This window comes from Cryptosporidium sp. chipmunk genotype I (genome assembly GCF_004936735.1).
Source record: "Cryptosporidium sp. chipmunk genotype I strain 37763 chromosome Unknown contig_2, whole genome shotgun sequence".
Lineage (NCBI taxonomy): Eukaryota > Apicomplexa > Conoidasida > Eucoccidiorida > Cryptosporidiidae > Cryptosporidium > Cryptosporidium sp. chipmunk genotype I.
The window spans coordinates 275466-287924 of record NW_027125624.1 but is presented as its reverse complement, the minus strand read 5'-3'; the positions used below and the strand labels follow the sequence as shown (position 1 = coordinate 287924).

The following is a 12459-nucleotide window of genomic DNA, read 5'->3' as shown; positions in this document are numbered from 1 at the left end:
AATATATATCCCCGGGCCTAATATATTTATTGAATGTGAAAATATTAATAAATTAAATTATTTGGCAATATACAAAAAGAATCAATAAAACTAGTTTTTATGCAAAAATAAAATAGCTGAGGTTCTATTAATTAGTATTCTCCATTATAATTGCCCTCATCATCCGAGACCATATCTCCACTAACTGATACTGCATAGCAACCCGGTACAATGTTAGGTAAAAGTTTGTTGTATCTTGCAACCCACGATTCATTAGGCTTTAACATAGATATCATTCTAAACAATTAATTAATTTTATTGTTATTAAATAGTCTGTTGTGCCACGCATTCCATAGTTATTTTTACTTACCCTTTAAATGACATTGAAGTACAAGAGTTAACCTTTTGACGATCGAATTCCATTGCAAGATGGGTGCAGTTTGGGCACCCACCTTCGTAAAACTGTTGATCGCTCAGAATTATTCTACATGATAAGCACGCTCTTAGCCTTAGCACGTAATTTTCCTTAGTAGTTGATTTATTGGTTTTTGAATCTCTAATTTGTATAATTTTTCGAGTCCCTAATGAATGAATCAATAATGAATTAATCATTTATAAAATTATTTAGTTCCTAAAGTAATATCAACAAAAAATATCGCAATTAACTTACCAGTTGGGACTGCAAACGATATTTCTTTTCCGTTCATTAAGATAGAACTATTCTCTTTAGTTTCAAAAAAGTTTCTGCGCGCAAAAAGTTCGTTTTGAATCTAAACTAATGCGAATTGTAAGTGAAGTTAAAAATACTGGTAAATATTATTAAGCCTATACAAAAGTTGCTATTCAGAGCTATGCTTTGAATGTATTGGCGTTCAAATAAAACTGTAACAATAAAAAAAGTCTGTTTTGCTACGAATAAATTCATTAAATATTGGTGAGTTTTCTTGTAATAGAAATAAACACTTGGCTTATGAAAACATATATTGTGTTTATTAAAAGACCTCAATATTCTAATTTACAGTCTTTCATTGCAATTAATTAATGAATAAAAGTTTCAAATTATGATTACAGAAAAGAAAGAAAACAGTTTTAGGTACTCATTCAAATTTTTATTTCATACAGAGAGTGGGATACCAAATAAAGAAAAGGAGGTACTGAAAGGTTTGAATTTAAAAGTTCAATCTGCGATGATTTGCAATATGGAAGTATTTGGAAACGAAAGGAAAAAAGAATTAGATAAACTATTTAAGTTTTCAAATGAAGAATTTATTGAGGGCTCTGCGTTAAGAGTAGCAAAAAATGATTCAAAACTAGAATATACACATGACATTCGGTTCGACAGCACAGAGCTTTGGAAAATTCGGAGATGCATACTAACATTTGAGAATGAGACGGATAATGATAGAATTAAAACAAAAAATAGAAAAAGAGAAGGTCTTATTTTAAGCACAAGTAAAATTATACGCTTTGACAAAGAAAAGTATGAACAGCAAATGAGCGAGTTGAAAGCTAATCCAGAGAGGTTCGAGTTTCTTCGAACTTCTCATGTCCCTTCTGATGACGACAAGAATTTGTTAATAAATCAGTATCTAAAAAACCAGAGGAAATCTATATCGGAGTCGCTTGATATTGAGTCTGATATATATCATATAAATGAGGGAAATAAGAGGTATAACGAAAAGTTAGATAGGGCCTATCATGAATTTACAACTGAAATTAAACAAAATTTAGAAAGGGGTACAGCACTTTAATACGCTGTTAGTTTTCTAAATAAAGTCCCGCCATGCCAAAAGTGATTAAACTTAATATAAACGGTAGGCTGATTAAATTCGGAATAATTCCACTCTTTGGCATTACTACTTAATATTCTATATATGGGCAAGAAAAGAAAATACTTTGCTATTGGAAACTCAAATAATACAAAATCAGGGATTCCTGATCTAAGAATATTGAATAAGGGAATTTTAATGTCAATTACGGTGAATAATAAAAGTCTTACAGCCTATAGAGATATATTTAGAATTCTTTCAAATAATTCTGAATACAGTGAACAGGAAGGCCCAAATTGCTCATTTGGTGACTTAACTGTTGAAGAAAGCATTGAATTAGAGGCAAAAAAGTTGAAGAAAGATGAATCTAGATTCAAGCTTATTGACAATATATCTAGATGCCTGGTATTGATTCAATTTAACAATTCAAGTGACAAGCCATCCGCTATGGTTGAAAATCTTATGAAGAATGCATATGAAAATAAGACTCTTGGAAAAAGTAAAAATGACTCTGAGTGTTTATTATCATCCAGGTATGTAAATAGACTTGTTCCATTAGATATTATTTTCCCAGCGAAATTAGATGAAATTCGTAAAAATATAAAGACTTTGATTTTATCAAGCTTTGATCATGCTTTTTGCTCAGATTCTGGCTTTGTAAAAGAAACTAGCTCTGTTTCTTGGGCATGTTACTATAACTCTAGGTACAGTGGTTCTGAAATTAAGAGGCAAGAAATATATGATTTGGTATCTGAACTAATTTGGGGATCTGAAGACAACCCAAAATATCAAGAATACAAAAAAATTTATCCGGTTAATCTAGAAAATCCAAGCAAGTCTATTCTTATTGAGATTACAAGATCTTTTTGTGGAATTTCAATTGTTAATAACTATCATAAATATTGCAAGTTCAATCTAAATAAGATTTTTAGTAACTAAGGATTAATAAACTATAAATCTGATCTCTTTTATTTAATTTATAATTTTGTATGAAACAAATCTCATAGATATTAACTAGAGTGAGAATACTATCTAATTGAGGATATATTATGCTGAATTATATTTGACTAATCCTAGAATAAGTAGGAATATAATTATTCATACATTATTATTTCTAGTAGTAAAACAGTTGTAAAAGTTAGTAATTAGACTATTAATTACTAGTTTTGCCCGCCAGCTGTTTGACAATTTTCTTTTTTTTTTAATATAATTTAGTGCGAGGATAAAAGGAAGTTATATTTTTGTAGCTCAATGCCACCAAAGAATCAGAGTAAGCAGGAAAGAGGCCAGCAAAGAGCCTTAGAGAAGCAGAAACAAAAGATTATTGAGGACAAAACATTTGGACTCAAGAACAAAAATAAAAGTAAAAGCGTGCAGAAATACATAAAATCCGTAACTTCCCAAATAAACAACTCAAAAGGAGGACAGGTTAACCAGGAACTTAAGGCAGCACAAGCTAAAGAGGAGAAAAAGAAACAGGCACAGCAACAGGCTCTTTTAGCTGCTTTATTTAAAGGTACTGAAAATATCAAAAAAGTTTCTGCAGAAGATGCACGCAAAGTTGATCCTTCAACAATTAAAGCAGAACAAAAAATCGATCTTTATATTGATCAAAGAGATCAAAAACAAAATTCTGGTTTGAAGAAGGCCCCTTTAGCCCAAGAACCAACTTCATTTAGCACAGACATTATATGTAAGCACTTCCTTTCAGCCGTTGAGAAAAAACAATACGGATGGTTTTGGATGTGTCCAGAAGGAGGTGACAACTGCAAGTATCGCCACTGTTTGCCAGCAGGTTATGTAATTAAAGAGCAGGAAAGTGATGATGGTGGAGACATAGAGGGTGAAGAAGAAACACTGGAGGAGAGAATTGAAAGGCAAAGGCTTGAGCTTCCTGGCCCAGGAACGCCTGTTACATTTGAAACTTTTATGGAATGGAAAAGGAAAAAAGAAAAAGAAGAAGATGAGAAGGTTAAGGCAGATGCAGCGAAGCAGGGTAAACAAATGTCTGGGCGAGATTTGTTTGTCTATGACCCGTCACTATTCGTTGATGATGAAGATGCTGCAGGATGTGATACTTATGAAATAGATGAGGATGCATTCCTTTCAGATGATGATATTCCAGGACTAAGCACCTATAGCGAAATACCTGGAGAAGAAGAAAATCAAGTTGAAAGCATTGAAGATGATCATAAAGACAGGGAAAAAAATTCGCCCGAAGTTAAGATAAACCATTCTATTTTCCAGAACGAAATAGAGTTGCCAGAATAACAAATTTAATTAATATTTTCTTTTAATTTCATCTACTTATTTCCTTTTTTCTAGTGAGTTCTAAATGACTTTAATTCATTCATAAACATGACCGTTTCTCAATCATTCTGTCCACTTTTACATTCGAATCTCTGAGTAACTTAATAGTGGAAATATTCTCAGGAATTGCGTACTCTGTAGTAAATACAACCCTTTCAATTTCACATTGTATGATATTTTTCGTGCAAGAAATGCAGGGCATCAATGTTACGTAAATTGTTGCTCCGATACATTTGTCAATCCCAGCAAAAAGCATTGCATTCGCCTCTGCATGCATACATGAACAAGTTTCTAAAGATTTTCCCTCGACTCTATTTGGGTCAGCACATCTTTTGCATCCACCTTCGAAACAATTCTTCATATTCTTAGGAGTCCCATTATATCCAGTGCTGATGATTTTTTTACCTTTAACAATAACCGAACCAACTTTTCTTGAAATACAATTAGATCTTTGAGACGCCAGTTTTGCAATTTTCATAAAATATTCATCCCAGCTTGGACGTGAATCTATTTTTGATAACTCGAGGCTAATTAACTTAGTCTCCAAATCAGAAAAATCTTTGAAATAGCTGATATAATAATCAGATCTTCTTAAAAGTTTAGAAATGCCTCCCTTTTTCTCATCAAAATCTTGAATCAACATTGAAACAAGCTCCTTTAATTTTTCTGGAGAGTCTTTTAATATCTTAACAGTTTTTCCAATCTTTTCATAACTTTCCATTTCGTAATCCCTTTCCAGCATAGAAAACTTAGAAATCACGGGCAAATCGAGAGCCAAACTAACGAAAAACGTGTTTGAAAAGATATCAAATTCATTATCCTTTGTTATTTTCGAAATAACATAACTTGAATTCAAATCTGAAGTTGATATCATGAAAGCTTTCTTTGCTCTGAACTTAATACAATCCTCATAGGATTCCCCAGTTTCGTTTCCACAAAAGCAAATCTGTCTTATTATTGGCTCACTAGAATCCTCTCCAAAAGTTTTTAAATAAATTTCCAACTTTGTGCTTGATTCGAATTCATCCACTGCTTTCTCAACAAAATCACAATTTCGCTGACAATCTACGAGTCTCAATCCTTTGAATCCAAATCTGTTTACAAAGAACCTGAATACATATTCTGCAATTATGTTATCTAGACTAATTAATCCTACTACTACCATATTTTGTGACTATTTACTCCACCACATTTTTTTTAAATAACCCGCACACACAATTTTTCTAAGAAAAGCTAATAAAATTCTTGTGTATTAAGCTAAAATGAATAGCAATCACTAATATCTATATTTACTCAATAGACTAATAGTAGATCTCTGGCTTATAGTTAATATTTTACATGTTTTAAATGGAAACTGAAGTATTTGAAAAAACTAGATAACTTTTAGTATATAAATGATATTCAAAGACAGAAAAGCAATAAGTTAAAATAAAACCCCACAATTTAAACAAATTTAATATAAAATCACCAATTATCCAATTGTTTTTTAAATAAAGAGTCTATAAATACAATTATTATTTAATTTAAAATTGATCGATATACATTAGTAATTTAATTTTATAAAAAATTACTTTTATTTATATTATTAGCAGTTAAATGTTTTATTTGCAATGCGCCCGTTTATTTCTATTTTAAATGTTGGGAATACCTTAGTAAAATTGATATAGAGAATGGCAATGAAATCCGGTCAAAACTCTTTGTTATATCCGTATATTAGTATTATTTGGGGGGAGCTCAGCCGAATTTCAACGCAATTATCTCAAGAAAGCTTATCTAGAGAGACAAATTGTTATAATGAAGAAATTAAGGTCAATATAATGGCCGATCTGTTAAGGATCCTATCAAAACCTCGATCCTTTATAGAAAAAAGTATGAACAACTTTATAATTGAGACTATGGACATGTTAGGAAATGATGGAATATTTCTAACTAACACAGTGTTAGAGAACCTCGAAAGTTTAATATTGGAAACAAATCAAGCATTGATTAATAATAAAAATCTACTTAGCTTTCGAAATGAAGAAGAAATTAGTAGGGAAGAATGCATTCATCTATTAGATGTTATCTTTAACTCTGAAAAAACCTCAAATCCGAATAGTTCACCAAATGACGAGTTCGAATTAGAATATAATAAAACTAGTAACATTTTCAGCGAAAATGGTGCAAACCTATTTAAACCTGTAAAAGATGATTTTCAAAATCAGATTAACTTATTAATAGAAGCTCCGAAAGTTATTACAACAAGAACTGAGTTTTTTGAAAAGGTTTTCATTTATCCATTAAGTATTCCAGAATCAGTTTCAAAAGAATTAGAGACCCAACTTATATCAACTGAAAAATTAAACAAGAAGTTAAGGTCAGCATTTAGAGGTGTAAAAATGTTTAATTTTGTTCAGTCAAAAGTTTTTAATTCAATTTACCTATCTAATAGAAATGTTTTGGTTGCTGCTCCAACCGGTTCTGGAAAAACTAATATCGCTCTACTAGCCATTCTAAAATCAATTTCAGATTTTGTTGGAATAAATACATTAGACTCAGAAAATGTTTCTGATAATTATAAAGAACCGGATCCCATTAAGTTCAAGATTGTGTTCATAGCCCCGATGAAATCATTGGTTTCTGAAATTGCTCGTAAGTATTCTGCAGCTTTACAAGAACTACGAATTAAGGTTCTTGAAGTCACTTCTGACTCGGTAGTTACAAAGGAAGTAATAGATAGAAATCACATTATTGTGACTGTTCCTGAGAAACTTGACATAATGACACGAACTTATATCTATGGTGACAATACAGGACAAGAAAACTTATTTAATTCTCTTCAGTGTGTAATTTTGGATGAAATTCATATGTTAGGAGATGAAAGAGGGCCCTCAGTTGAAGCAATAGTTTCTAGAATTTTGTTTAATGTTGAAGTAAGTCAAAGGCCAATAAGACTAGTAGGTCTTTCTGCAACCCTTCCAAATTGGGAAGATTTTGCCACTTTTTTGAATGTAAATAAAAATGATGCTTTTTTCTTTAGTCAGGCCTTGCGCCCTACTCCTTTAGAGAAAACAATTATAGGGGTTAATGAAAAGCGAGTAGATATTGAGAAAAAAAGAACTATACAGAAAAAAAATGATAAAACTTCAAATCAAGGTAGTTCACTGATCAAAGAAAGACGAAGGGAAGAAAGGCACAAAGATAAATTCTCAAAGCAGAATAATCCAGAAGAAGAAATATCAAACATTTCAGATTTATATAATTCCATTGCATTTAAGATTATTCTAGAGTGTTTTGAGAAAAATGAACAAGCATTAGTTTTTGTACATTCTAGAAATGATACTCTTTCTACTGCACTTTATTTTAAAAGAATGCTAAACAATTCTATAAAAGGTGGTTTTTATAAAGGAGCTTTTTGCTCAAATATTAATGGTCAAAATACATCCGATGGATACATTGAGAATCTAAAAACAAAAAAAGATCAAAGAGATAATATTTCAACAAGTGAAGTGAAGAAAATAAAGAATAAAGGGAAATTGAGCAGTACCTACTTATTAAAAGGACTTAGAGATTGTGAAAATTCATCAATCAAAGATCTATTCGACTATGGATTAGGGATTCACCATGCAGGACTAATTTCAAGCCAGAGAAAGCTATCTGAGGCATTATTTTCGCACGGTCTAATTAGAGTTATGATTACAACAGCGACATTAGCATGGGGTGTTAATTTACCTGCGAGGCATGTTATTATTAAGGGGACTAATGTCTACGATAGCAAGAAGGGAAATTTTAAAGATCTTGGAATTTTAGATATACTTCAAATATTCGGGCGTGCAGGAAGACCTCAATTTGAGAAACTTGGATCTGCATATATGATAACGTCTAGCGATAAGGTACAAAGTTATGTCAAAAAGTTGACATTTCAAGCCCCTATAGAATCACAACTTTCAAATGAATCTAATCTTTGCAATTTACTTAATTCTGAAATTGCTAGGGGTTCAATTTTAAGTGTCAAAGATGCAACTAGGTGGTTGAAATACACCTTTCTAGTAACTAGAGTGAAAAAATCTCCAATAGCATATGGGCTTAAGGCTGAGGAAATAATGGATGACCCAAATTTAGTAGAATTTTGTTACAAACATATAAGCAAATGTTTGGATTTATTGTATCAATCCAAGCTAATACGTTATAATATAATTAGTGATGAGGTTAGCTCCACTCATTATGGAAGATTAACATCGAGATACTATATTGATTTTAATACTGCAAATATTTTTAGGAAGCTTATATTAGAAAATGAACATAATTCTGATAGTAACTTTTGCTTAAGTGATTTCGATATCTTAGAAATTGTTGGTGAAGCTAAAGAGTTTTCAAGCATGACCTCAAGAGAGGAGGAGATTCAAGAACTGGAGAGTATACTTCGCAATCAACAAGTTGCGAGCATTATCAAGAAAAGCATCGATGTTACTAAAGTTAGTTCAAAAGTTGCACTTCTTCTAATTGCGTATTCACTTAGAATGGAAATTACTACCCCAACCCTAATAATGGACAGTAATTATATTTCTCAAAATGGAGCAAGAATCTTGAGATTTATTTTTGAACTTCTTCAACTTAGTGCTTTTGGAGTTTCTGAGAAAGCGCAAAGAGTATTAGAATGGTCCAAAATACTGGAAATGAGAATTTTTTATACTCAATCAGTTTTAAGACATTTTTTGTATTTTTCTTCTCTTGATAAAACAATAAGCCCTAATGAGATTTTTGCATCTGAGCCTTCGAATAGAAATACAAAATTTAAAGGTCCGCTAAAAATTAGTTCTATAAAAAAATTAGAAGATTATGCATCATGGGAAATGATAAAAGATCTAGCGATTTCTGAATTAAAAGGTGTTGTTCATTCTGATGCAGAAAAAATATTAGAGTATATAAAATATGTTCCAAAAATTGATTTCAAGGAAGTGTTTGTTTCTCCAGTTACATTGAAGATAGTTAGGCTTAATATTAAACTTAATCCTAATTGGAAATGGAACCAAAGATGGCATGGAATGAGAGAAAAATTTCATCTTTGGGTTACGAATCCCAACGATGGAGCAATTCTTTATACTCACCAGGTTCAAGTAACACAAAAAAGTGTTAGTAGTACCATGTCAATCACAGAACTAATTCCAATTCCCGATGATGACCCACCATTTTTTTTAAATATTAGAATTATATCAGACAAGTGGGTTAATCTTGATTTCGAAGTGGAAGTTAATCTAAGACCTGCTTTAGAAAGTTTTTCTCAATCACTTCATATTCAAAAAGAATTTTTACAAAGAACAAATAGAGATTTTGATTCTATTTCATTAAATTCAATTCCAAATATTACTGAGCTTCTTAATGTAACCCCAATTCCTATTAAATCGTTAAGGTATCCAGAAATAATTAGATATTATAATAATAAACAAATATTTTTTTTAAATCCTATACAATCTCAACTTTTTCATATTTTGTTCCATTCTGATGAAAATATATTTCTGGGTGCTCCTACTGGGTCAGGAAAGACAATGGTTGCAGAAATTGCAATATTCAGAGCTTTGTTTGCAGACCTAGAGAATCAATTAAGTATTTCAATGCCTAAAGCTGAATTTAAAAAAACCCCTAAAATAGTTTATATTGCTCCACTTAAATCTCTTGCAAGTGAAAGATTTAATGACTGGAAATTATTGTTTTCAAATGCTCTAGGTTTGAAAGTTGTGTTAATTACTGGTAGCTCTCAAACTTCTCTAATAGAACTTGAAAGAGCATCAATAATTATCTCAACGCCAGAAAAGTGGGAGAGCATCACAAGGAGATGGTGGACTAAGTCGAGATCTTTTGTAAAAGATGTGAAACTCATTATTTTTGATGAAATTCATCTCATAGGTCAAGAACCAAGAGGATCTGTAGTTGAGACCCTAGTCTGTAAAACAAAGTTTATTAGTAAATTCATTGGAAAATACGATTCCAATAAAAAGATAAGAACTCTTTCACTTTCGACATCACTTTCAAATGCAAAAGAACTCTCTTCTTGGCTAGAAGTTGGTGCTTCAGGCTACTATAATTTCCCTCCTGCAATTAGACCAGTTCCTTGCACAGTATATATTTCAGGATTCCAAGAAAAAAATTATTGTCCTAGAATGGCTACAATGAACAGACCAATTTACAATAAAATCCTCACACACTCCCCAAAAAAGCCTGTAATAATTTTCGTGGCCTCAAGGAGGCAGACGAGGATCACTGCAATGTCTCTCTCTCATATGTGTTATTGCGATGGACAGCCAAATAAGTTTATTAATGCTGAATCAAAAAGTAGTTCAGGTATCAGCTTGGCAAACTCAATTCGTATGGTTAAGGATAGGTCACTCAAACAAACATTAAAATCGGGCATAGGCATTCACCATGCTGGGCTTTCTGAATCAGATAAAAGCCTTGTTGAAAGTCTTTTCTTAAAAGGAATAATTCAAATAGTTGTAGCAACCTCTACTCTTGCTTGGGGTGTGAATTTTCCTGCTCACTTTGCTATCATTAAAGGAACGGAATACTTTGATGCAAAACTTGGCCAATACATTGACTACCCAATAACTGATGTACTTCAAATGATTGGTAGAGCAGGAAGGCCTCAATACGATTCGCATTCAGTCGCATGCATAATGACACTGGAACACAAAAAGTCATTCTATAAGAGGTTTCTTTATGATTCTCTTCCACTTGAATCTTGTTTTGGAGTGTCGTCACTTATTGAGATTTTTAATGCTGAAGTATCATCTCTTTCGATAAAATCAATTCCGGATGCCATATGTTTCCTCTCAAACTCTTTTTTCTTTAAAAGAGTTGTCATCAATCCAGCATTTTATGATCCAAATGTTTTTCAGGTTGAAATAGCGCAAACTGGTGGGCAAACTTTCTTAGTGAATCACCCAAGAGTAATACTAATAGTTTATATCTTAGAAAGACTAATTAATGACATATTAAGAGTGCTGATAGAGTTTAAATGCATCCAAGTAACTTTCGGCCCAAAAAATGATTGCTCAATAACAAATTCTAAATTTAGCCAGACTTTAAATTCATCTTTCGAGAATAATCTCGTGGATATTAGTGATTTATATGAATTAGAATCAGAATTTGATGAATTCAAGTCTGGGAAATCTATATTTTCAGAAAATCAAAATTTTACTTGGAGTGGACTATTTCCGAATATCAATAAAGTTATCGAAATATTTTCTAATAACGGCCCTCCTATATCTTTGTCTCCCACACTAATAGGACAAATATCTTCATTTTTTTATGTAAAATGTGGTACCATTTCCAAGCTAAACAGGTTTCTTAATTATAAAACTTTAAAAAACCGCTTTGTTTCTTGGGTAGAAATATTGTCTCTAATCTCACAGGCACAAGAATTCGAAACTCATCCTGTTAGACATAATGAAGACAAAGTTTTTACTAAATTGCTTAAGTATTTGCCATTTGGAAAGCTTCCATTTGAGCCAATGACAAGTCCTCACCAAAAAGTATTCATATTACTACAGGCAAATATATTTTCCATCCCAGTTACGGTTATAGACTTTATAAATGACATCAATTCAATCCTAGATCAAGTTCCAAGAATTTTGCATGCATTTATCCAACTCAACAATTTGGGGAATTATCTATCATCAAGTGCATTTAACTCAACACTGCTGCTACTTGAATGCATACAACAAAAGTGTCATCCATTTGTATCACCATTATACCAGATACCCCAAACAAATCAAAGTGCTATCTTTGATATTTTTGAATCAAAATTCAAATCCAAATCATTATATGAAATTGCATTTAAGGCAGTAGTTTCAAGGGAAATAAATATGAGAAATGAATTATCGAAAACAAATTTAAACATAGAAGAGATATTGAATTTCCTATATGAAATCCCACTATTTCAGTTAAAGTCAAGTGTAGTAAATATTCAATCAGACCATTTGACCATACTTGTTGAAATCCTCATTAAAGATGATAGAAAAGTCTTCCCTTCATACTGGTTTAACCTATCTTGGGTCTATATTGAAGATAGAAAAGCTAACAAATTAGTATTTGCTGAAAGACTTGCTAAATCAAGATTTAAGCTAATGAAAAATGAAAAATACTACCTTCATTATAGTTTCAATGTTTCATTAAGTCTAGCAAACTCGTCCACAATCCAAGATTACAAAGTTTCTATAGCTTCGGAAAAATACATCGGTATTCAGATATCATATTTATTTAAATAAATAGACATTTTTCCTAAAGTTCAACAATCATTTTCAATTTTTTAAAAATTGTTAATTGTAATTTTCATCTAACAATAAGAAATTTTTCTAAAATTTACCAAATACTATGGCTTTGAAGGAATTAATTCTTATTAAAGATTATCACTTTCCCAGATTTT

At 31.4% G+C, this 12459-nt stretch overlaps 6 protein-coding genes across 6 annotated transcripts; 4 read left to right on the top strand and 2 right to left on the bottom strand.

The window, feature by feature from the left end:
• Nucleotides 1-131: 131 nt before the first annotated feature.
• Nucleotides 132-686, bottom strand: ELE39_001785 (transcription elongation factor SPT4; the record flags this gene model as incomplete). Its single annotated transcript, XM_067345508.1, has 3 exons — nucleotides 132-276; nucleotides 350-560; nucleotides 650-686. The coding sequence occupies 3 exons, from the start codon at nucleotides 684-686 to the stop codon at nucleotides 132-134; spliced, it is 393 nt and encodes a 130-aa protein (XP_067199396.1).
• Nucleotides 687-1040: 354 nt separating this feature from the next.
• Nucleotides 1041-1730, top strand: ELE39_001784 (pre-mRNA-splicing factor SYF2; the record flags this gene model as incomplete). The annotated part of the gene is made up of 1 exon (XM_067345507.1): nucleotides 1041-1730. The coding sequence occupies one exon, from the start codon at nucleotides 1041-1043 to the stop codon at nucleotides 1728-1730; it is 690 nt and encodes a 229-aa protein (XP_067199395.1).
• A 123-nt stretch (nucleotides 1731-1853) lies between these two features.
• Nucleotides 1854-2687, top strand: ELE39_001783 (THUMP RNA binding domain containing protein; the record flags this gene model as incomplete). Its single annotated transcript, XM_067345506.1, has 1 exon — nucleotides 1854-2687. The coding sequence occupies one exon, from the start codon at nucleotides 1854-1856 to the stop codon at nucleotides 2685-2687; it is 834 nt and encodes a 277-aa protein (XP_067199394.1).
• A 312-nt stretch (nucleotides 2688-2999) lies between these two features.
• ELE39_001782 (zinc finger protein) lies at nucleotides 3000-4019 on the top strand (the record flags this gene model as incomplete). The annotated part of the gene is made up of 1 exon (XM_067345505.1): nucleotides 3000-4019. The coding sequence occupies one exon, from the start codon at nucleotides 3000-3002 to the stop codon at nucleotides 4017-4019; it is 1020 nt and encodes a 339-aa protein (XP_067199393.1).
• A 79-nt stretch (nucleotides 4020-4098) lies between these two features.
• ELE39_001781 (dCMP deaminase) lies at nucleotides 4099-5223 on the bottom strand (the record flags this gene model as incomplete). The annotated part of the gene is made up of 1 exon (XM_067345504.1): nucleotides 4099-5223. The coding sequence occupies one exon, from the start codon at nucleotides 5221-5223 to the stop codon at nucleotides 4099-4101; it is 1125 nt and encodes a 374-aa protein (XP_067199392.1).
• A 505-nt stretch (nucleotides 5224-5728) lies between these two features.
• Nucleotides 5729-12301, top strand: ELE39_001779 (small nuclear ribonucleoprotein helicase; the record flags this gene model as incomplete). Its single annotated transcript, XM_067345502.1, has 1 exon — nucleotides 5729-12301. One exon carries the CDS (start codon nucleotides 5729-5731, stop codon nucleotides 12299-12301), a length of 6573 nt encoding a protein of 2190 aa, XP_067199390.1.
• Nucleotides 12302-12459: the final 158 nt, after the last annotated feature.